The sequence below is a fragment of the Antedon bifida genome, chromosome 8 (genome assembly GCF_963402885.1).
Source record: "Antedon bifida chromosome 8, ecAntBifi1.1, whole genome shotgun sequence".
In the NCBI taxonomy this organism is placed as follows: domain Eukaryota; kingdom Metazoa; phylum Echinodermata; class Crinoidea; order Comatulida; family Antedonidae; genus Antedon; species Antedon bifida.
The window spans coordinates 16,924,285-16,945,049 of NC_136233.1; the positions used below are offsets into that span (position 1 = coordinate 16,924,285).

At 35.4% G+C, this 20,765-nt stretch overlaps 4 protein-coding genes across 7 annotated transcripts; all 4 read right to left on the reverse strand.

Moving 5' to 3' along the window:
* LOC144850627 (uncharacterized) lies at positions 1-3,463 on the reverse strand. 2 transcript variants are annotated; one of them, XM_078707960.1, is made up of 4 exons: positions 3,345-3,463; positions 2,652-2,694; positions 1,793-2,000; positions 1-1,083 (listed from the first exon to the last, which is right to left on the reverse strand). In XM_078707960.1, exons 2-4 carry the CDS (start codon positions 2,671-2,673, stop codon positions 159-161), a joined length of 1,155 nt encoding a protein of 384 aa, XP_078564086.1. In that variant the 5' UTR covers positions 2,674-2,694; positions 3,345-3,463; the 3' UTR covers positions 1-158. The 2 variants fall into 2 exon arrangements, with proteins under 2 accessions (XP_078564086.1, XP_078564085.1); XM_078707959.1 differs by having other exon boundaries at positions 1-1,317.
* Positions 3,464-4,424: 961 nt separating this feature from the next.
* LOC144849927 (uncharacterized) lies at positions 4,425-8,231 on the reverse strand. 3 transcript variants are annotated; one of them, XM_078707054.1, is made up of 4 exons: positions 8,119-8,231; positions 7,341-7,461; positions 6,824-7,046; positions 4,425-6,279 (listed from the first exon to the last, which is right to left on the reverse strand). In XM_078707054.1, exons 2-4 carry the CDS (start codon positions 7,435-7,437, stop codon positions 5,148-5,150), a joined length of 1,452 nt encoding a protein of 483 aa, XP_078563180.1. In that variant the 5' UTR covers positions 7,438-7,461; positions 8,119-8,231; the 3' UTR covers positions 4,425-5,147. The 3 variants fall into 3 exon arrangements, with proteins under 3 accessions (XP_078563180.1, XP_078563182.1, XP_078563181.1); XM_078707056.1 differs by having other exon boundaries at positions 8,115-8,130; XM_078707055.1 differs by lacking the exon at positions 8,119-8,231 and having other exon boundaries at positions 7,341-7,472.
* A 1,568-nt stretch (positions 8,232-9,799) lies between these two features.
* LOC144850558 (uncharacterized) lies at positions 9,800-12,093 on the reverse strand. Its single transcript, XM_078707853.1, has 3 exons — positions 11,377-12,093; positions 10,580-10,820; positions 9,800-10,354 (listed from the first exon to the last, which is right to left on the reverse strand). Exons 1-3 carry the CDS (start codon positions 12,083-12,085, stop codon positions 9,892-9,894), a joined length of 1,413 nt encoding a protein of 470 aa, XP_078563979.1. The 5' UTR covers positions 12,086-12,093; the 3' UTR covers positions 9,800-9,891.
* Positions 12,094-14,449: 2,356 nt separating this feature from the next.
* Positions 14,450-16,558, reverse strand: LOC144850540 (uncharacterized). The gene is made up of 3 exons (XM_078707826.1): positions 16,449-16,558; positions 15,900-16,125; positions 14,450-15,746 (listed from the first exon to the last, which is right to left on the reverse strand). The coding sequence occupies exons 1-3, from the start codon at positions 16,483-16,485 to the stop codon at positions 15,098-15,100; spliced, it is 912 nt and encodes a 303-aa protein (XP_078563952.1). The 5' UTR covers positions 16,486-16,558; the 3' UTR covers positions 14,450-15,097.
* Between the last annotated feature and the right edge of the window lie 4,207 nt (positions 16,559-20,765).

Consider the following 20,765-nt stretch of genomic DNA (forward strand, 5'->3'; position numbering starts at 1 on the left):
TCTATTTATTTATGGCATTATTCACCTTATTACATTGTTTTTGATAACATGGTTCATAACAATCTGAATCAACAAGTAGGCCTATTTTCAATTTATGAATTAAATATTTGGTCAATTAAGCACTGTCTACTTGGTTATCAGCTGCGATATCAGTCAACTTAATTTGTTTCCAATAAATTTTCATTTTTTATAATCGATACAAGCTTCAACCACTCTTCAGACGTTATCGCAACTTGATGTTCAGTACCATTACCCCAATTAAAATATATAATGTCACCGTTCGCAGGAGCCGACTCCGTAGCTGTTTGCTCCTCTATGTGGCGCAGTTGCATTGGATGGTGATTAAGTTCCATAGGTTCTTGTTGAACATGCTGCCCCAGATCTGCAGCTAAGCATGCTTGCTGGTGATGTGGCTGTAATGTTCCTGATTGGTCTTGACATTGTGCTACATTCTGTTGGCCCAATTCTGACCGTGGTAGTTGTTGGTTTGCACAATTCTGTTGTATTTCTTCGAACTCCCGCTGCAGCTGATCTATACATTGTTGTCGTATCTGCTCTTGCTGTTCTACTGAATACTGCTGCGCCATCTGTTCATTTGCCATTGGTTGTCCAAACTGCTGCGGGATATTACAATGCGGATTTTGTGCTATACCTTGCCGTTGCATAACATCATTTTGTCGGATTTCGATCGATTCTTGTAGGCCCAGAATGTCACTTAAAAGATTATCGAATTCTATTGCAGGATTCTGTTGATCCACATTCATGTTTTCTTCGGGTTCTTGTGACGATTGCCTGGCTTGTTCATGTTCTTGAATTTTTCTTCGACAATTCTGTGCCATCCTGTCAAGAGAAGAACACACCTGCGATGATCCTTCTAAAGAAAAGAAAAAAAAGTTCTGGTTCAGACCCATCGAAATGGTCTCGGAACCGTTTCGACCTGCCTCTGTGTCCATGACCATCTCTTTCGCATTTAGTGGTACGAGGCTCATTGACACTAAACAGGAATCCAACGCAGTAGGTTGAGGTCTGTTTTCTCCCATCTCTTTGTGTTTTTCCAGATATGGTTGCCAGCTTTGTCCAAAGCTGAAAAAAATCTTGTGTCGCTTGAAAGGTTCTATGTCTGATTCTGTGTGACTACGGGTATACCAGCTAATGAATTGATTTTTGAAGGCAGAGTAATCGAAGATTTTTACCCTCTGGTCTCGTTCAATTTTTATAGGGTCATGATTAATGTGGTATTGTGAGCTGTGATAGTAGATGACAGTACTGCATCGTCGTTTCGCATACAGACACCCGTCGACATATTCCAAGAGAAGACTAGACAAAAAAAAAAAATTGTGTCAATGTTGGTTCTCACGCACCGCAAGTACTGTACGTACAAGTAATTAACCATAAATACGAGCGACGGTTTATACTGTAACGATTGGTCAATTCACTTTCGTTGCACGTACGTCATTGCGTTGTGTCATAAGAAGATTATAGGAGATTTGTAGATGAATTCTTTAACGTGTTACTAAACAATACCATATTGGGGTCATGAAATTCTATTTAATTAGTATCGATCGAATCGTGGACATTGGTGGTTTGTTATTTTCAGTATTTTCGGTACACGTGTTTCTTTTCTTTTTTTACCATATTTAATGGAATGATCATTAGGGACCCTCGTCACAAGACAAACATATTATACACAAGATGCTCTACATAAACTAAGTCTTAGTTCGAATATCATGATGTAATGGCGCTTTGTTTCTATGACCCATGTTGTATTTATATTCAGTGCTTAGAATCTTACCCGTGCTTCATTCCGATGAGCAGTTTATTTGTAAGTTTGGTCTCTTTTCGACCGGCGTCGTCGTTGCTCAAAGGTAGCTCAACCAACTTCCTTGACGGCGCATGCTCACATGAATGTTCTTGGCAATAGATGCAGCATCCAGTGGAACAGTCCAATATCTGACTTTTGATATCTGTTGATCGGTACTTAAGGTTTATCTGGACTTGAGCTGGTGTATTAAGATAAACAGATAATTCATTTGAGGTTCCCTCTAAATTAAATACCACATGACGACCACCAATACCCCGGATGTGTACAGAAAATAGAAACTATTGAGTTTGCCTGATATACTTTATTTACCTAGTATAATTTGTTTAAAAGATGGCGTACTCACAATCATATGCATTTTATATCGCTGTACTAAATGTTATATTTAAGCAATATTATCGGGTGCTGTAGGAAAATGGAGCTGAGGTTCATCAGATCAGCACTACTGACTCTTATATTATGGCAGCCCCTGCATAGTACAGTATTTTCATCAGACGTGGCCCTGCCTTTTAAGGTGGGCACTGGACGAGAGAAGCCTTCGATCAGCAGTGATGGCATTTTCATATCACTGTAGGCCTACTACTGATTTTAAAATACGGTTGCATTAAAGCAATAAGCCTATCGGGTGCTGTAGACAAATACAGCTTGGGTCCCATCCTGGGTCAGTCAGTATGCCTCAGACGTATTGGTCCTGCTTCCTTTGGTCAGTGCGGTGGGCACTGGACGAGAAAGCCCTTGACCAATGATAGTTTCATCCATCATACAGATAAATGTAAGACTAATTGACATTGTCGTTGGCCATAAATATAACAAATAAGTAATATAGGCCTACCTTCTGTAAAATGGTCGTCCATCACAAGTTTCTGTAGTTTACACTGTAAAAAGAAAATAAATACTATTTTACTGTCTTTTCAACAGTCATGCAATAGGCTAAATTAGCTTAGATCGAGTATGCCTAAAATAGTAGGTTACCAATATGGAGAAATGGTTCGACGAATGCCCCGAACACAGTATCGGTCGAATTAACGCACGTGTACAAATAGGCCTATTAACATGATAAATACTGTAGTTACCAAAGCATACGTTTGTATGTATGTTATGACGTATAATAATGGTGGGGAAGTCCCTTAGGTCATTGTGCGACCGAGCGTGGGCGGTATAGTGTATTCAATTATTATTATTAATCTAATCATGCTTTTGTTATAATAATAATAATATTAATAAGTTTATTTACTTTAGTATTTTTATTTAATGCAAAGATTGAGTTCATGGTGACCAAAACGGTAATTTGGATAGTGGATGGAAATGATAATATGGCCTAGGCCTACCACCACATTGCATTAGGCTGCTGTCCTAGCCTGCTTCTACCGTCTAGGAAATGAAGTCGTGTAGGAAATAATATTTTAGGATACCTAGCTACTAATATGCTATCTCACATTAATATCATAGATTGAAGGACTAGCGTTTACAGTATCAGTCTTCGCATTAAATTATAGTAAAATGATTTTAAAGTAGGCCTACGTACCGTTTTTAACTCTATATCATGTTGGTTCCTGTAATGCGTCGAAATATTGAATTATTATGCTATCGTGTTGACATAGTGCTTAGCCAATATCCTTTGCTTAGTAGATAGGCAACTTCCGTGTACCACTTTGCAGTATAGTAAATGTATACTTGATATATAAGTAGTGTTGTGTTGATATACGATCTTTGCTAATAGTTTTTTGTTCCTCCTATCCAAAATGAAATACTAAATTGTCATTAAAATTAATAATCAATTTTCCTGCGTGAAACCCATTGAACTGTGACACGTTTGTATACTAAATTTAGAATATTTTGTGATCTCGTGCGTGTCAAACTTTAAAAATATATCAACATTACTGTTACCATGGAGGTATAATTTTTATATTTTATACCTCCATGCTGTTACAGGCCTGAGACGAATGTTTTATTTGAAATACCCCCTAATTAAATTACTGGAAGTATTAAATTCTCTGGTTCAGACCCTCCCTCTCCCCTCCCCTTGTTAATTGTAGGATTAATACTTTTTAATATTTCAAGTCTCGCACAAGGTATCAATCCCGGGTATAGTTGTGCTACTTTCTGCAGTGTATCCTGTCTTTTTCATTATGATCGGACACGTCCATTCCAATTGATTATTGACCTATAGGCCTATAAGCTTAACAATTCTCTTTACTATTACGAGTTGGCTCTTTTGGCTAAATCTTCTGTAACGTGCTTCGAAAATGCACGCTTGTTGTCAAAAGGTAGGCTTACGGTACCGTAATATTAGTTGTATATACCATTGTCTCCATCAATCAATTTAGAGCTTTACCATTTCGTGATGACCCTTTTATTCAAATGAACCGCCCTCTATAACTTATCTTTTGCTAATGTATTTACCCTGAATCATTGTAGTTATATATTTCAATTGAGAGGCACATCACTGTTACCCACATTTCCAGTAATCTGAGTTAATATAAACACTAGGAAACAGAATAAGCAACATTCAGGATTTCAATATTTATTTAATTTTATTTAGTTACTAATCTACATATGATTATGTATAACCATGGAGAAATAATTATTTCTCCATGGTATAACAATATCGATTATACGTGAACTAAATAACAACTTTTGAATTGCACAAGCGATCTAATACGGTACCTGTCAAAGGTCAATCATTGCCGACTGAACTCCATGACCAATCGCTCTCTTTGACCGATATTTTTCAGAACTTACACTGACATTTACTTTATATTATTGATACTTTATTTCAGAGACAAATATTTCAAATATACGTTATGCTCGCCTTGAGCACTCTTGAGTGGTATATGCGCTATAAAAATCTTATTATTATTATTATTATTATTATTACTATTGCTACTAAATATTATTTACAGTTTTGTCACAATAGTACCGCTTTTGCACGCACGCTTCATGGTGTCGAAATAGTCGCTGCACGAAATATATTTTACTATTGTATACTATATACATCGTTAATAATTAATTTGTATTGTACTATACACTACACTACAATATTATACCGGTAGCCTACATCTAAATTTAAAAAAACAGCTGCAAATTCTTTAAATTGACAAAGCATCAATTTATCAATAAAATATATCAATTATTTTAATTACCATATATATTATACAGTATACAGACACATCTGCAATAAAATTGGCATCGTGAACCAAATTTTACTTTGCGCTAAAAAATTACCAAACTGTATCAGTTTGAGCGTTTCCCCAGCAGAAGAGTTGTGTGTGAATGACATGCCCTATACGTAAACGCGTCTAATTTGCTCCAATAGGAATCAATTTGACTATGATGCTTGTTGTAGGCCTAATCTCGTCAGTTCTTGCAACGTTGCGTTGAAGATATTATTTACTGACAACACAGCATTTATATCGGCTTCTGTCCATACGTCGTCAGTGTCGTCTTGCATTTCGATTTCAAATTCATCTTGCTGTTGCTGATATTGTTGATCTTGCTGCTGTAACTGTTGTTGTTGGTGCTGTAACTGTTGTTGTTGTTGCTGCTGTAACTGTTGTTGTTGCTGCTGTAACTGTTGCTGTTGCTGCTGCTGTAACTGGTGTTGTTGGTGCTGCTGCTGTAACTGTTGTTGTCGTTGCTGCTGCTGTAACTGTTGTTGTTGCTGCTGCTGTAACTGTTGTTGTCGTTGCTGCTGCTGTAACTGTTGTTGTTGCTGCTGCTGTAACTGTTGTTGTCGTTGCTGCTGCTGTAACTGTTGTTGCTGCTGCTGCTGTAACTGTTGTTGTCGTTGCTGCTGCTGTAACTGTTGTTGTTGCTGCTGCTGTAACTGTTGTTGTCGTTGCTGCTGCTGTAACTGTTGTTGTCGTTGCTGCTGCTGTAACTGTTGTTGTTGTTGCTGCTGTTGTAACTGTTGCTGTTGTTGTTGCTGCTGCTGTAACTGTTGTTGTTGTTGCTGTTGCTGTCGTTGCTGATGGTCTACTTTATATGCTTCTGTCACTTGACAGATTTCTTTTCGTTCCTCATTTGATATAAACAGGTGTCCACTGTTCAGTCCCATCGTCAACGTCTCTGAACAATCCTGTCCTGCCTCGATTGAAATAATAGCGTCACGCGCGTTTAATGGTACCGCGTACATTGACATCCCGCAGGCGTCTATGGCTGTCGGCTGGGGCCTCTCTGTGCCTCTTCCATGATGATTATGGTAAGGCTGCCATAATTGGCCGAATGAAAAACATATTTTGGGGCGAATTAATGTTGTTCGTATTCCCTTCATGTAGTTTGTGAACCAATCATTCAAATTCTTATAAAAAAAGGCGTAATCGAATATTTTTGTATTTGTGCCACACTTCAACTCTAATGGATCTTGTCCAGGGGTTAGTTGGGAGCTGTAGTACCAAATCTTGGAGGGACAACGACGCTTCGCGTATATACAGCGATCCTCTCTGTATTCTAAAACAATACTGAAAAAAAAACCACACATAATGTTAAAATACTAATAGAAACTGCTCTAAAAGTTAGGGTAGATTATAGCTGTGGGTGGCGCTATAGTTATTTTCCGTTGTGCGTGATCAATTAATAGAGTGACGTAATGAATAAACGGCATATATACAATAGACTAAAAAGATTAAAGTTTAATACCATGTGGAGGGGGGGGGGGGGGAGAGAGGCGTTATGCTATTGTAAAAAGTCAGTTCGTAAGTTGATTGGATCACAAACAGAACATGTGCGTCTACTCTATTGCACTACGCGGTATAGGGCCTATGTACTTTTGGCGGATAAAAACGCGTGAATACAACCTATTAAATCCTAAAAATGCAAGAGATTAATTTAAAAGTACGCTGTAGCTCCGATAACCCAGGTAAAGCGGGTGGGTATATTGCCAGTACAGTATGAGTAACATTGCTGTACTTATGAGGCGGGGCCCTTTCAGAATAGGTGGATTTTTAGCTTCTTCCCCCGACCTTCAAATGGGTTTGTAATGTATTTCTTTTATCAACAGCTTACCCGTTTGCCATAACCCCCAATATGTCTTTTGTCAATTGTTTGACTTCTTGTCTGGTTTCCTGTCGTTCAATACTCTCCTCATCTGGAAGCGGTACAAGCAGTCTCTCTGGGCTGTTTTCACATAAATGTTCACCATAATAAATACAACAACCCTTTTGGATATCGATACGTTTATCCAAAGCAACGTCAGACCGATAGCGAACCTTGATTCTCATCTCGTACTCTATAGAAAGCCAAATTTATTTTACCAATCTTCATTACTAATGACCTATTTGATGGCTTAGCGCTGAATTTTTTTACGCATTCTTACCCGGGTGTCAGACCCGGGAAAGATTTTACGCTGTGTTCATTGTCCAGTACACTGTATGACCCGGGCAAATACACTGCAGCCTCTGCATCTTTTGATGGCGCGCGCGCGGTGTAGAAAGGTTTTACTATGTTTTCAATTTCCCAGTTCTATTGATCCTGCAATCAACAATGCAAAAATGATGTGTGATGAAAATTTAAATGTGTCTACCTTTTGGTTGTGGTCCAGTATTCACCTCTAACGGGCCATTTTTAGTCTGAACAGTAACGATGTGGTTTGTTTGGTGGTCAGCATTTCTTTCTGCCATGATTGGTGGGTTACCTCTGATAATCTGTGACAGTCAACAAAAATGTAGATCATTTTTATTTAGGCCTAGTGAATTTTTTAAGACGAAATTACAACATCAAGGGCCTGTGTTAGATTTAGAGATTGGTTATGTTATTTGATTTGGTATACTTAGACCACAACACAATTGATTGGAATAATTAGGTTTAGCCTAAGTTCAGCTTTTCCTCAAGGTAGAAGAGAGAAGGGGGATTGGGAGGGTCGTCACCACAAGAGCCGGGGTTAAAAGGTGCGTGACGAGTACCGTACCCACGTCACCAGAAGCTCCATTTGTATATAGGCCTATAGGCCTTGTTCACCGGTGCCTGTTAGTTTGTTTTCCTACTGGTAACGAGAATTAAATGCAACTCGCCCACGCAATGGCGGATAGCATGAGAGGTGGTTGATAGCCAACTACTGTATATAATGATGCCTACTATTATTATTTTGCATCTTCTCTGTGCATGCAAATACTTTACCAATTATTTATTTATTTTATTTATTTATTAAACTCACTGCACATAATAACATACAGCGAAAAGAAAGGGATGAACAGGTGACAAGCACCTTATCCACATTCCCCCTTAAAATACACATAACAGTAACAAATAGAATATATAAATCCACAAGGTAAATATGAAAATAGCTAAAGTAAATTACCTACTTTATTCAGCCAAGTTTCTCTCAGTCTACGGTCTTTCTAATTAGAATGGGTACAATGTAAGTAGGCCTACTTGAGCGATGCCCAGTTTGTGTGTTGTTGGTTCTGTCTTGTGCTCCAGAATGATGGTAAAACCCACGATTCAATACATTTATCAATTTGTGCCGATGAATGATTGTGTTTACGCAACGTGTATTAAAACGATCCAGGATATTGCAATAAAGGCCGATTTTGTTTTCAAAAATAGATTTATGGATATTCCCGCGGTGTGAGTCACATTATGTATGCCTATCTATCATTGGCCAACTACTTAACAGCATCACATCTGTATGCTATTCTAAAAATTATGAGACACAGCACGCGCGAATTAAGACATTTCGCTATGTAAAGAAAGGAAAATACATAAATAATTAATTATATAAACAATATTAACACTGGGACGTACTTTGACCAATCACTTTGACCAATCACAAGAGACAAATTCGATCTTTCGCTTCTGAATCACTTGCGTTGCGCGCGTATGTCGTCGCGTTGCGCGCGTATGTCGTCACGTTGCGTCCTAGTGACCACCGGAAAAACTAAGCTTAATATTGTTTGGAACACAAATGAAAGCCTACTTATCGACCATGTGCATTTAATAGTCAATATATTAATCAATAATAATACAAAATAGTCTACTGTATATGGTTATCTGTAACGTGTTCTTTCTATTCAGTAGGCATAATATATGTCGCATTAAAGACAGCTCCATTTATAATCACTTCCTCCGTTGGGAGGGTGAACACAATACAATGGTTCCTAATCATCTAATAGGCCAAAACCAAACACCATCGAAGACCACAAAATACCCATGTTACGAAAGGCCTGTTTGCATACATTAAGCATTGCAAATAATACGTCATAATTGTAAAAAGACAATTTTTTTGTTGTCAATGGAATGTTTTAGTAATGATAGCAATTTTATAAATAGAATATAATACAAACCGGAATAAATTAAATATTTAAAAATGAGAGTATAACGGTAATAATAGACTAACTGACGTAACAAACACAAATTCAGCTGCTGATATACATTTATATTAACAATTATGATATTCTTTATATTAACTATCCATAATGCGTATAATGCTTGGTTCCCACTAGAGACGCAACGGAAGCAATCCAATTACAAGCGATGGATTCATCCGAACCGTCGTTTGTGATTGGTCAACTCGCTTGCGCTGGGTCTATGTCCTGCGTTGTCTCTCTTGTGGGAACCAAGAAAATGTAATAAACGTATGGTATTTAATAACGTACTAAAAAATATTAATATTTTTACTGGCAAGAAAAATATTCTGAAAACCCTATGAATTGTGTCAATTACGACGCATTCAGAATTGCATTATTGACGAATAATTTGTTTCTGCTGACCGAACGATGCCTCTCGTTTGCGTATAGATTCTCGAATACAATATTTCGTTCATTGTTCAATTTTGTATAACATTTGCTCACTAACCCTTATGCCTCCTATAGGAGAATTTCTCCTAGTAGTACTACTATATAATATAGTAGTATAAAAAGACATAACTGTTCTAGACTAACGAAGCTATCGCAACGCCGACCCTATTGGAAGCATGCGCAGCAGAAGTGAAGCTCTATACTGTATTAGTATGTCGAGTCGTGAGATTTAATTAAATTTAGAGAATTTAGGCTTGCTTTATTTATCCGGATGAATTTTTTCTCACCAAAGTTAGCGATAACTGTACCTGACATGAATTGGCATTACACAAAACAGACTTAGTTTAATGAAGTAGATATTTGAAGATGATCTTGTTTTAAGCTCATGGTTATCGACTCTGCTACGTCACGACTTTCGGGTAACCACATGATAAAATCCACAGCGCGTAGAGGCACAATCTCCATGGTTACAAGGCAGTCATTTAAAGAAGTTGGTTGCACCGAATCTCCCAAACTTCTTAAAACATAATCTCGATCATGCATAGGTTTCCATCCCTGTGCGAAACTGAAAAAGATTTTTGGTTTTGTGAATGATGTTGCAATAGAATTGGCGCCCATCTGATTTAAATAAAATTCCCTGAGGGTGTCATCAAAGGAATTGTAGTCGAATATTTTGAGCGGTACCCCTTGTTGCAGTTTTACTGGATCTTGTCCGTTGTGCTGTTGAGTACTGAAGCAGAATACTTTGGCGCGGCATCGACGAGTTGCGTAGATTATATTGTTCGAAATACTAAACTCAACGCTGTGGAATTAAAAAGACTTAGATCATAATCCTTCCTGACAAATTACTTGTTAAAAGGACAGCTTTCTTAGCATTGACAATTTTTAGTAATTTTGTAAATTATAATTAGGTTGGTATTAGTTAGGCCCTTGATCCATTGGCACCTTTCATTTAGTTGCGAACGGTATATTTACAATTTGCTCAATTTGACGCTAAAACATAGGCCTACATTATATACATACATACCCGTTCTCGAGGTTTTCAAGTACGGTTTTTCTCAGCTTATATTCCTTCATTGATGCTTCTTTTTCATATCTATCAGTGTCGTGCTGGATGTTAGGCACGCACAAAGTGGGAAACGTCAACACGTTGCTGGTATCTAGAACGGCGCCATAGCCAACACGAAACCCGTTGCAGATATCTACGTCGACACATTTCACTTCCTTTTTGCGGTATTTTAGAGTTATCTTTAGTTCTGATGGTAAAGCTATGTAAGAAAATGTTTATATTGTCGTTAACGTCAAATGGTCAGATGTTTGCCTTAAGTCGGACCTATTTTAATTTATGCGAAGTACATTAGAATGTAATTATAATAAGTAATTCTTGGGTGCCACTCAAACCCACGACCGCCATCGCCCTGGCGTTCATACTCTTAGTAGAATAACTTGCGCTGATGGCTATGGTTAGATCTGACCAATTAACTTTCCGTAACGCTAATTCGAAGTCATTGTCGTTCTCAGTGCATATACAACCCCTTAAATCTTAATTATCACCATATTTGTCATCGTCACCTGACAAACATGGTAACGCCATTAACATCATCCTCATCATCATCATCATCATCATCTTCCTTCTCCAATTTTCTTGGTGACTACACAGAGAATAGTGTAATTAATTAATATCCCTCTTCCCTGATTTAACGGTATTAACTGTTCACAGTCTTGCCCTCCCAAGATCCGCCCTGCTCACCATTAATAGTCAATAATTAATATAAATCGATAGCAGTAAAAGCAATATGTTCTAAACACAAAAATACAATTTACCTTCTCGTATTGTTTTACGCACCGGCCTATGTTGTGCTGCGGGATTAGATATAGCGATGACGTCATCATCGTCGTCGTCCTCTTCCTCCTCCTCATACTCTCCATCCATTAGGCCTACACCGTCATCAATAAATCCGCACGTGGTTGATGTGGCAATTTGTGGTACCATCACATGTGATGTCCCTTCGTCAAATCCGGTAGATAGTGGGAAATCTCCTTGCATCATCATCTTAGGCATAGAATCTGTCGAGAAGCCTACGTCCCAAGAGCTTGATGATGCTGCCTCACCTTGTATCCTATTGGGAACCATTTTCTTGTTCCCATCGATAGTCGACGTGCCAATCCTATTTTCAACCCATTCACATGTCAATGCTGAGGTAGATGCAATCTCACCACCCTGCATCGTGGTGGGCATCATCGTACCTAACACCAGATTCGATGGTGCTACATCACTCTGTGTCATTCCTGGTTGAGCCACCACCCAGGAATCAGTTGAACCGGTGACAAATGTTGTTTCGGGTGTCGTTCCCGCGTACATCTTCGATATCCAGTCTGCAGCCGCCGATGCAGTGTCCCCCTCCAATCCCGCGGCGAACGAAGAATTAAGAAAATCCAATGGGAGGACGGGTAAATTATTCCCGAATGTTGGATATCCGATATTGTGGGTGAAGTTTCCAAATTGATCCACACCTCCACTATGATGCGTCATCGTTCACGGGTTGCATATAAGCTAAGGCCGCCTTTTGTCAAACCGGTGTTTTATAGCAAGTTCACTGCGTGCTTTTCCCAGAATATGTTTGAAGCGTCTCGTTACCAGGAAAGCTATGCAGTGTTTATATTAAAAAGTAGCAGTATGCTGTTACGGATAACCATAACGACCCGTAACTTCCCAATCAATATGAGTTTCCTGATTTGATAACATGATTTTTAAATTAAAAGATGTAATTAAATTAAAGAAAAATGTTAGAGATTCTTTCATTGCACAAAACAACTCTAATTTTAGAATTAAAGCCTAAATTTAAAAAGGGAATGTATATAACAATTTGATTTTGAATAATGTTGTATTGTGGCATAATTATGATAATGATGATGATAATGATATTATCATCATTAGAAGAAGATGATTATGATGTTGATGATAATGACGACGGTGATGATGACGATAGCAATGATGATGATGACGACGATGATGATAAATCATCATCATGATAATACACAGGGTGATTATAAACAAGTTATTAAATGCTACATGAGTTCATATAAGGTTGTGTTTCAACACGCCGCGTCCCTCCCCATCCTTCTCCCTCCCTCCCCCGACCAACTTCATGGTAGCGAGATACATTCTTTACGTTGTACATGCAACGGAAGCACAATGTAATCTCCATGAACCTTCATTGAATCATTACCCATGATACTTCTCGGTAATAATCAGACCTGGAATTTCCAAACAATTACGGCGAATCCAGTCGTTTCCTAGTATGACCGCAATGTTTGGAAATACCACTTCGACGAATCAAAGTGTTTCCTAGTATGACCACCATATTTGGAAACTGTCTGACTAAATAAGGAAACTGAACGATCGACATTGGTTCCGATTGGATGCACATCATTGTCACTGATCTCTTCCCTGATTTCAATAAGCACAACACAATAATATCCATTACTAACTTGCATGTACCATAATACTCAAACAATAAAATCATACATAATCGTGTTATATAAATAATTTAAACTCTGGATTGTTAAAACTATTTTTACATTTTATTATCCATTTAATAATATGTACAATTGTTAGAAGAACGCACACCAAAAAATAGATGAAAACATGAATTTAGGCATTGTTACTGAAAAGCAAATTATATATTTCTTTAGATGGATAATTGGCAATTATTTATTTATTGTTTTTTAACCTTCAAGATATTCAAACCAAGCAAATAATGTTGCCATCTTAGTAGATATGAGTAGATTAAGATTTCTCGATTTGGTTGCTATTATTCAGGTACATTTAATATAATAATAATGGACGTATGCACTTGTATATTTCATGTATAAGGACATAGAAAAAAAAGCTATCGTAATACACCCAAATGCTACAGCAAGCATTTCTAAATTATTGTCTACACAATATCTGAACTACAATACTAATGTGACCCCTAAGGTCAACACAATCATCCTGGTAATTATATTAAATTAAATGATAATACGGTAATGGTGGTACAAAGTCCGGTCTTGTTAAAAATAAGCCTATATCACATGACTTGTTGGAATTTCCACAAACCTGTCACAATAATTAAGATATTCATGAAGCGAAACTGGAAATTACAAAATCGTATGAAATGGCTGACGTGTCAAAACTGACATTAGCAGCCGGACTTTATATTAATTGTCAATGTTGTTTTTGTAATTCAAATTTTAGCCCCAACTTCATACAACTTACAATATTGAAAGTATTGACGTGTTAGATCCGCATATCTATACCGAATAGGCACACCGCCGACGGTATGTTATTGTTACACTGAAGTACGTTATAATCAGGCATCCAAGTGCCCTATTGACATTTTAGTTACCCATGTCAAATTGGCTCATTGTTATTTTATCATCCGTACAAACCGATCATGAACAGAATGTATACAGAGACCTCATATGGAATGAAATTAAGTAATTTATACGTGAAATTAATTAATTTAAGTTTAATTTAGCTTTGTAATGTAATAGTACAAAAAGCCTATAAACAAATCCAGTAGGCCTATACGTTCTTTTCAAAAGCTGAAACCTCATCGTGTTAACATTATTAATCTTAAATATTATAATTAATTGTATTATTATATTAATTAATATTATATTTATAATATTCTTATCTATTATATATCTAATGATAATATCAAACCTACACTTCATAAAATATAATGACATATTATGACAAACTCACTATATTACATAATATAAAAGTACAATGTTCTAATTCTACTAATGCCCAATCAAGGTTGTTTTCTACAATTAAATGAATTTATATTTTGATGTTAATTACATGTTTAAAATTCTAATAAATAAAATTCACAAAATATTGCATCGTTATATAGTTTAGAGTGAATACTAAAAATGACAGATTATGTTTTTGGATCACGTTGTAAATAGAAACCTTTTGTACGTTCTAAGTATTGATCGATACATTAGTAAACGAAATTTAAGAGAATAATTATTGGAAAAGGAATATATCGATCATCGAAATTTAAGAGAATAATTATTGGAAAGGAATATATCGATCAATTGATCGATCAATTTGTTATCGGTGCAGTTAAGTATTAAACGCACAATGCAATCAATGTACCTGTTCACTTCACAACACTAAATTAAAAAATCATGTGTCCTAAAATTGACCAGGCAATACAAAGTATTGAATATATGAGTTGAACACTAACTAACATGGTGGTGAATATGATATAAAATAGTAAAAACGTATTACAAATTCAGTGGTGCCGTCGGCGGCGGAGCGCGTGTGAAGATAAAGCCACGCTCTACCCAAGCGCGTTTAACTTGCTCTATGTTGTTGCATACTAGAGCAAATTAGACGCGTTTGTGCCGAGTGCACCCTGCAAATCTTATAGAAGAAACGCATGCGCGTTTACTTAAACTTTGCGTAATTATTTATTGTACATTCTGTATAAATGACTTGATAATTAACTTTATCTTATCTAATACAGAGTGTCGAGGATTACCTACTTTACTGTATTGATATTCCTGTTACATCTCTCACAAGCTCATGGAATTCATTCCGTAGGTCAGACGTTGACGCTTCAAATTCATCCAGCCTTTCCTGAAACAATCTCAGCCTATCCTCCATCGCAGGAACGTTTGCGCACATTGCATCCATAAACTTACGCAAACGGATAATTGATACTTCCGGTCGGCATACGTCTGGTTGTCTGATTGGTTGGTTCAATCCATAAATGGTATTTCCCATGTCGATGTCGGAAGAACTGACCGTAGTACTTTCGTTGAATTTCTGGGTAGCAGCAGCAACACCAGAAATGTGTAATTTTAAAGCCATTGAAACCAAACAATCTTCCAACGGTAATTTGTTAGGTAAGAAGTCGGCGCAAAAACGATCTTCTTTCGATGCGATTGGCTGCCATTTCTGCGCAACGCTAAAAAATACACAGGGGTCCTCCGCAAACATTTTTTCGTCGGTTAGTGAACATGCCGACAAGCCATGAACGGTACAGTCGTAAATTTTCGTTTTTTGTCCGAGTATCAGTTTAACTGGATATTCAGGACCGGTTTGAAATTGCGGACTGTACATAAACACCATACTGTTACAAAGCCGAGTAGCGTACACACAGTTGTCACTTGGGTCATACGTAAAAGTAATCCTAAAATATAAATGGACATAAGAATTAAAAACGACGCTTTTTACTCAACAATATATCAATTAAACTTTGATTGTAAATTACCAAAATCACATCCTCCACCACAACAAAGAAAAAAAGATCACAACTTGTTAAATAATGTTTCGAAAAACATACCCATTTTTCATGTTTAATAGAACGCGATCGGTAAGGTCAATCAGTTTTTGTGATTTTTTCGGTGTTCTATAGTCAACATATCTGCTACTTTGTAAGCCGATAGCTGCCGTATCTTCATTTTCAACTTTGTTAGAGCCATGGTAAACGCAAACCCCGTCTACACCTCGTACGGTTTGACGCGCAACTTGCTCAGATCGGTAACGCACTGTAACCTCCATAAGAAAATCTGTTAAAATAAAATTTAAACAATGTAATTTTATAATAAAATGATTTTATTTAGTACTTGTATTGCCATAAATAATAAATCATTTTTTAAGTATGTATTAAAATAAGTAAATACTATTTTTTACAATAATTATAATTTTAAAAATGACATTAACAGCAGTACAATGCCAACAATTTTACATTAATAATATTTGATTTATACGTGAAAAGTATTAGGCCTAATAAAAAAATGTTAAAAAAGAAAATACGAAAAAACACAATTGAAGAACAATAAGCATGATTATACTAGATACTGTATCAGTAAAGTAATAGTAAGTAACATACCTGACTGTTTTGTACCGTCTGCGCCATTGTTTTCCATCGAAATAAATGTTTCTTTTAGGTGTCTATAAATTCTTAAATGCGGTTCTCTGAATTTTTGAAGTGTGCAAAGTTTCACTGTGCGCCAACATTTATATATACGGTGAGCCACCTCATTTGCATATTACCATAGAGTTCATGATTTCTCAACAACCAAACCGAAGGCGCGCAGTCATCCGAAATTAACCGAAAATGGAAAAATCCGGGACAATAAAACAGTAAACAAAATAAAAATTGATCAAAATCGATATTCATTGAAGACACAGTATTGAAATTGGAAATGAATAAGCGACACGATTTCACAACGTCACATGCTGATGATCTCTGATTGGGCAATCTTTGCAGAGGCTCACTCGCTTAGTCACAAAGGTCGTATTGCGATTGGCTGTAGCTACCTTGTAGAAGGTAGATCACGATTTTCCATTTTAACGGCTAATCCTTCTGTAAAATCATCATAATTGTTATGAATAATTATTTCATATAACAATTTAATTTCTTAGATTTACGTCTAATGCAAATGTCCTTGTTTCATGGAATTTATTTTGTAAGCGCAATTAATTTGACCAATCACAAGCGATGGATTATTTGAACTCTCGCTTATTGGTTCACTCGCTTGCGTTGTGTCTAAGTTCGTGCGTTTTTAAATTAATTCTTCATCGGTAATATAGAATGCCGAGAATCTATATAATTTTGCTATAACTATGATGAATATGATAAAAAACATTTGCTTATCATTTACAATACAATTAACAACTCCTTGGTATTACTAGTGCTTCTTGTGTTTGGTTGGTTGGTTGCGTAGCAAATATGTATTGCGCAATACCGATGTATACAAAATATGGATTGCGACATCACTAATGAAACACTTCCTGGATTGCAGTATTGGTCACGCGTGACTAACTTATGTATGTAAATATTTTATTCATACGTAATACATTGTGATTAAATAGCGGTTGACAAGCGCGTTTAGTCTCATCTGCTGAATACAGGACGGATAGAGGTTAATTTTGGTGGGGGAGGGAGATTGCACAAGAGTGAGCAAATTAGGCTAGATCAAGGGTTCTGGCCGGAAAAAAAATCCATAATTCCAACATTGTAAGTACTGTGCACCAATATTATAATAGTACATAAAATAAATCTGAATCTCAATATTGTGTTAGTATCATCTTAGCATAGTATAGGGATTGTTTCGAAAATGTTCAAAATTCGACCCTTTTATTTGTTGAAATAAATTCAATTTATGGGTTGAAATTTGTAATCTTTCGAAAAATTTTCTTGAAGAAAGGGCCGAAATATCGAATTAGCCCATTATGCAATAATATTGCTATATACCCGCATATTATGTTACCACCATTTTATAGAGCCGTAGTAACAAGTTTTGTCAAAAATGGTCGATTAAAAAAAATATCGACATTAAAAAATATGCATATAATATTGAGGTAACATGAGCAGAACACATTATGTGAGTCTGCGCATGTCAAATTATGATATAATAACCAATTATGTCGAAAAATATCAGGGTCGAAATTACAGGGATTTTTTCAAAAAATGGCCAAAATAGTTGATCACTTTTTAAAATTCAATTATTATGCGATAATATTGCCATATATGCACATATATTGTGTTTGTGTTATCATCATCTTATCGGGCCATAGTAACTAGTTATGTCGGAAAATAAAAGGGTCGAAATTTTTTTTTCCAAAAATTGCCATTATTGGACCCTTTTATTTTTCAACAAAAATGGTGTCTATGGTACTTTAAGATGTTATAAAGCAATATATGATCATATAGAGTAGTTTTATCGCATAATAATTTAATTTTAAAAACTTGATATTTTGGCCATTTTTTGAAAAAATCCCTGTACTATATTAAGGGATTTTTTCCAAAAATTGCCATTATTGGACCCTTTTATTTTTCAACAAAAATGGTGTCTATGGTACTTTAAGATGATGATAAAGCAATATATGATCATATAGAACAGTTTTATCGCCTAATAATTGAATTTTAAAAACTTGATATTTTGGCCATTTTTCGACCTTTTTATTTTTCGACAAAACTGGTGTCTATGGTACTTTAAGATGATGATAAAGCAATATATGATCATATAGAGCAGTTCTATTGCATAATAATTTAATTTTAAAAACTTGATATTTTGGCCATTTTTGGAAAAAATCCCTGTACTATAGTAAGGGATTTTTTCCAAAAATGGCCATTTTTCGAACTTTTTATTTTTCGACAAAACTGGTGTCTATGGTACTTTATGATGATGATACAGCAATATATGATCATATAGGGCAGTTTTATCGCATAATAATTGAATTTTAAAAACTTGATATTTTGGCCATTTTTGGAAAAAATCTCTGTACTATTAATACATGGATTTTTTGCAAAAATGGCCATTTTTCAACAAAACTGGTGTCTATGGTACTTTAAGATGATGATAAAGCAATATATGATCATATAGAGCAGTTTTATCGCCTAATAATTGAATTTTAAAAACTTGATATTTTGGCCATTTTTGGAAATAATCCCTGTACTATTATAGTAAGGGATTTTATCAAAAAATGGCCATTTTTCGTCCTTTTTATTTTTCGACAAAACTGGTGTCTATGGTACTTTAAGATGATGATAAAGCAATATATGATCATACAGAGCAGTTTTATCGCATAATAATTGAATTTTAAAAACTTGATATTTTGGCCATTTTTGGAAAAATCCCTGTACTATAGTAAGGAATTTTTTCAAAAAATGGTCATTTTTCGACCTTTTTATTTTTCGACAAAACTGGTGTCTATGGTACTTTAAGATGATGATAAAGCAATATATGATCATATAGAGCAGTTTTATCGCATAATAATTTATTTTTAAAAACTTGATATTTTGGCCATTTTTTGAAAAAATCCCTATACTATAGTACAGGGATTTTTTGCAAAAATGGCCATTTTTCAACCTTTTTATTTTTCAACAAAAATGGTGTCTATGGTACTTTAAGATGATGATAAAGCAATATATGATCATATAGAAGAGTTTTATCGCATAATAATTGAGTTTTAAAAACTTGATATTTAGGCCATTTTTGGAAATAATCCCTGTACTATTATAGTAAGGGACTTTTTTTTTAAATGGCCATTTTTCGACCCTTTTATTTTTCGACAAAACTGGTGTCTATGGTACTTTAAGATGATGATAAAGCAATATATGATCATATAGAGCAGTTGTATCGCCTAATAATTGAATTTTAAAAACTTGATATTTTGGCCATTTTTGGAAAAAATCCCTGTACTATAGTAAGGGATTTTTTCCAAAAATTGCCATTTTTCGACCTTTTTATTTTTCTACAAAACTGGTGTCTATGGTACTTTAAGATGATGATAAAGCAATATATGATTATATAGAGCAGTTTTATCGCCTAATAATTGAATTTCAAAAACTTCATATTTTGGCCATTTTTGGAAAAAATCCCTGTACTATAGTAAGGGATTTTTTCCAAAAATTGCCATTTTTCGACCTTTTTATTTTTCTACCAAACTGGTGTCTATGGTACTTTAAGATGATGATAAAGCAATATATGATTATATAGAGCAGTTTTATCGCCTAATAATTGAATTTCAAAAACTTGATATTTTGGCCATTTTTGGAAAAATTCCTTGTACTATAGTAAGGGATTTTTTTTTAAAATGGCCATTTTTCGACCCTTTTATTTTTCGACAAAACTGGTGTCTATGGTACTTTAAGATGATGATAAAGCAATATATGATCATATAGAGCAGTTTTATCGCATAATAATTGAATTTTAAAAACTTGATATTTAGGCCATTTTTGGAAATAATCCCTGTACTATTATAGTAAGGGATTTTATCAAAAAATGGCCATTTTTCGTCCTTTTTATTTTTCGACAAAACTGGTGTCTATGGTACTTTAAGATGATGATAAAGCAATATATGATCATACAGAGCAGTTTTATCGCATAATAATTGAATTTTAAAAACTTGATATTTTGGCCATTTTTGGAAAAATCCCTGTACTATAGTAAGGAATTTTTTCAAAAAATGGTCATTTTTCGACCTTTTTATTTTTCGACAAAACTGGTGTCTATGGTACTTTAAGATGATGATAAAGCAATATATGATCATATAGAGCAGTTTTATCGCATAATAATTTATTTTTAAAAACTTGATATTTTGGCCATTTTTTGAAAAAATCCCTATACTATAGTACAGGGATTTTTTGCAAAAATGGCAATTTTTCAACCTTTTTATTTTTCAACAAAAATGGTGTCTA

What these genes read in the sequence shown, in the direction of transcription:
- LOC144849927 (XM_078707054.1), bottom strand. Translation starts at nt 7,437, where the DNA reads ATGGCAGAAAGAAATGCTGACCACCAAACAAACCACATCGTTACTGTT. An exon ending in TACTGGACCACAACCAAAAG is followed by an intron (nt 7,047 to 7,340) that starts GTAGACACATTT and finishes GGCTTTCTATAG; the next exon opens with AGTACGAGATGAGAATCAAG. An exon ending in TTGGGGGTTATGGCAAACGG is followed by an intron (nt 6,280 to 6,823) that starts GTAAGCTGTTGA and finishes TTTTTTTTTCAG; the next exon opens with TATTGTTTTAGAATACAGAG.
- LOC144850627 (XM_078707959.1), bottom strand. Translation starts at nt 2,673, where the DNA reads ATGGACGACCATTTTACAGAAG. An exon ending in GGACGACCATTTTACAGAAG is followed by an intron (nt 2,001 to 2,651) that starts GTAGGCCTATAT and finishes TTAATACACCAG; the next exon opens with CTCAAGTCCAGATAAACCTT. An exon ending in CTCATCGGAATGAAGCACGG is followed by an intron (nt 1,318 to 1,792) that starts GTAAGATTCTAA and finishes TTTTTTGTCTAG; the next exon opens with TCTTCTCTTGGAATATGTCG.
- LOC144850558 (XM_078707853.1), bottom strand. Translation starts at nt 12,085, where the DNA reads ATGACGCATCATAGTGGAGGTGTGGATCAATTTGGAAACTTCACCCAC. An exon ending in GCGTAAAACAATACGAGAAG is followed by an intron (nt 10,821 to 11,376) that starts GTAAATTGTATT and finishes TTTCTTACATAG; the next exon opens with CTTTACCATCAGAACTAAAG. An exon ending in CTTGAAAACCTCGAGAACGG is followed by an intron (nt 10,355 to 10,579) that starts GTATGTATGTAT and finishes TTAATTCCACAG; the next exon opens with CGTTGAGTTTAGTATTTCGA.
- LOC144850540 (XM_078707826.1), bottom strand. Translation starts at nt 16,485, where the DNA reads ATGGAAAACAATGGCGCAGACGGTACAAAACAGTCAG. An exon ending in AGACGGTACAAAACAGTCAG is followed by an intron (nt 16,126 to 16,448) that starts GTATGTTACTTA and finishes TTATTTTAACAG; the next exon opens with ATTTTCTTATGGAGGTTACA. An exon ending in CTATTAAACATGAAAAATGG is followed by an intron (nt 15,747 to 15,899) that starts GTATGTTTTTCG and finishes TTTATATTTTAG; the next exon opens with GATTACTTTTACGTATGACC.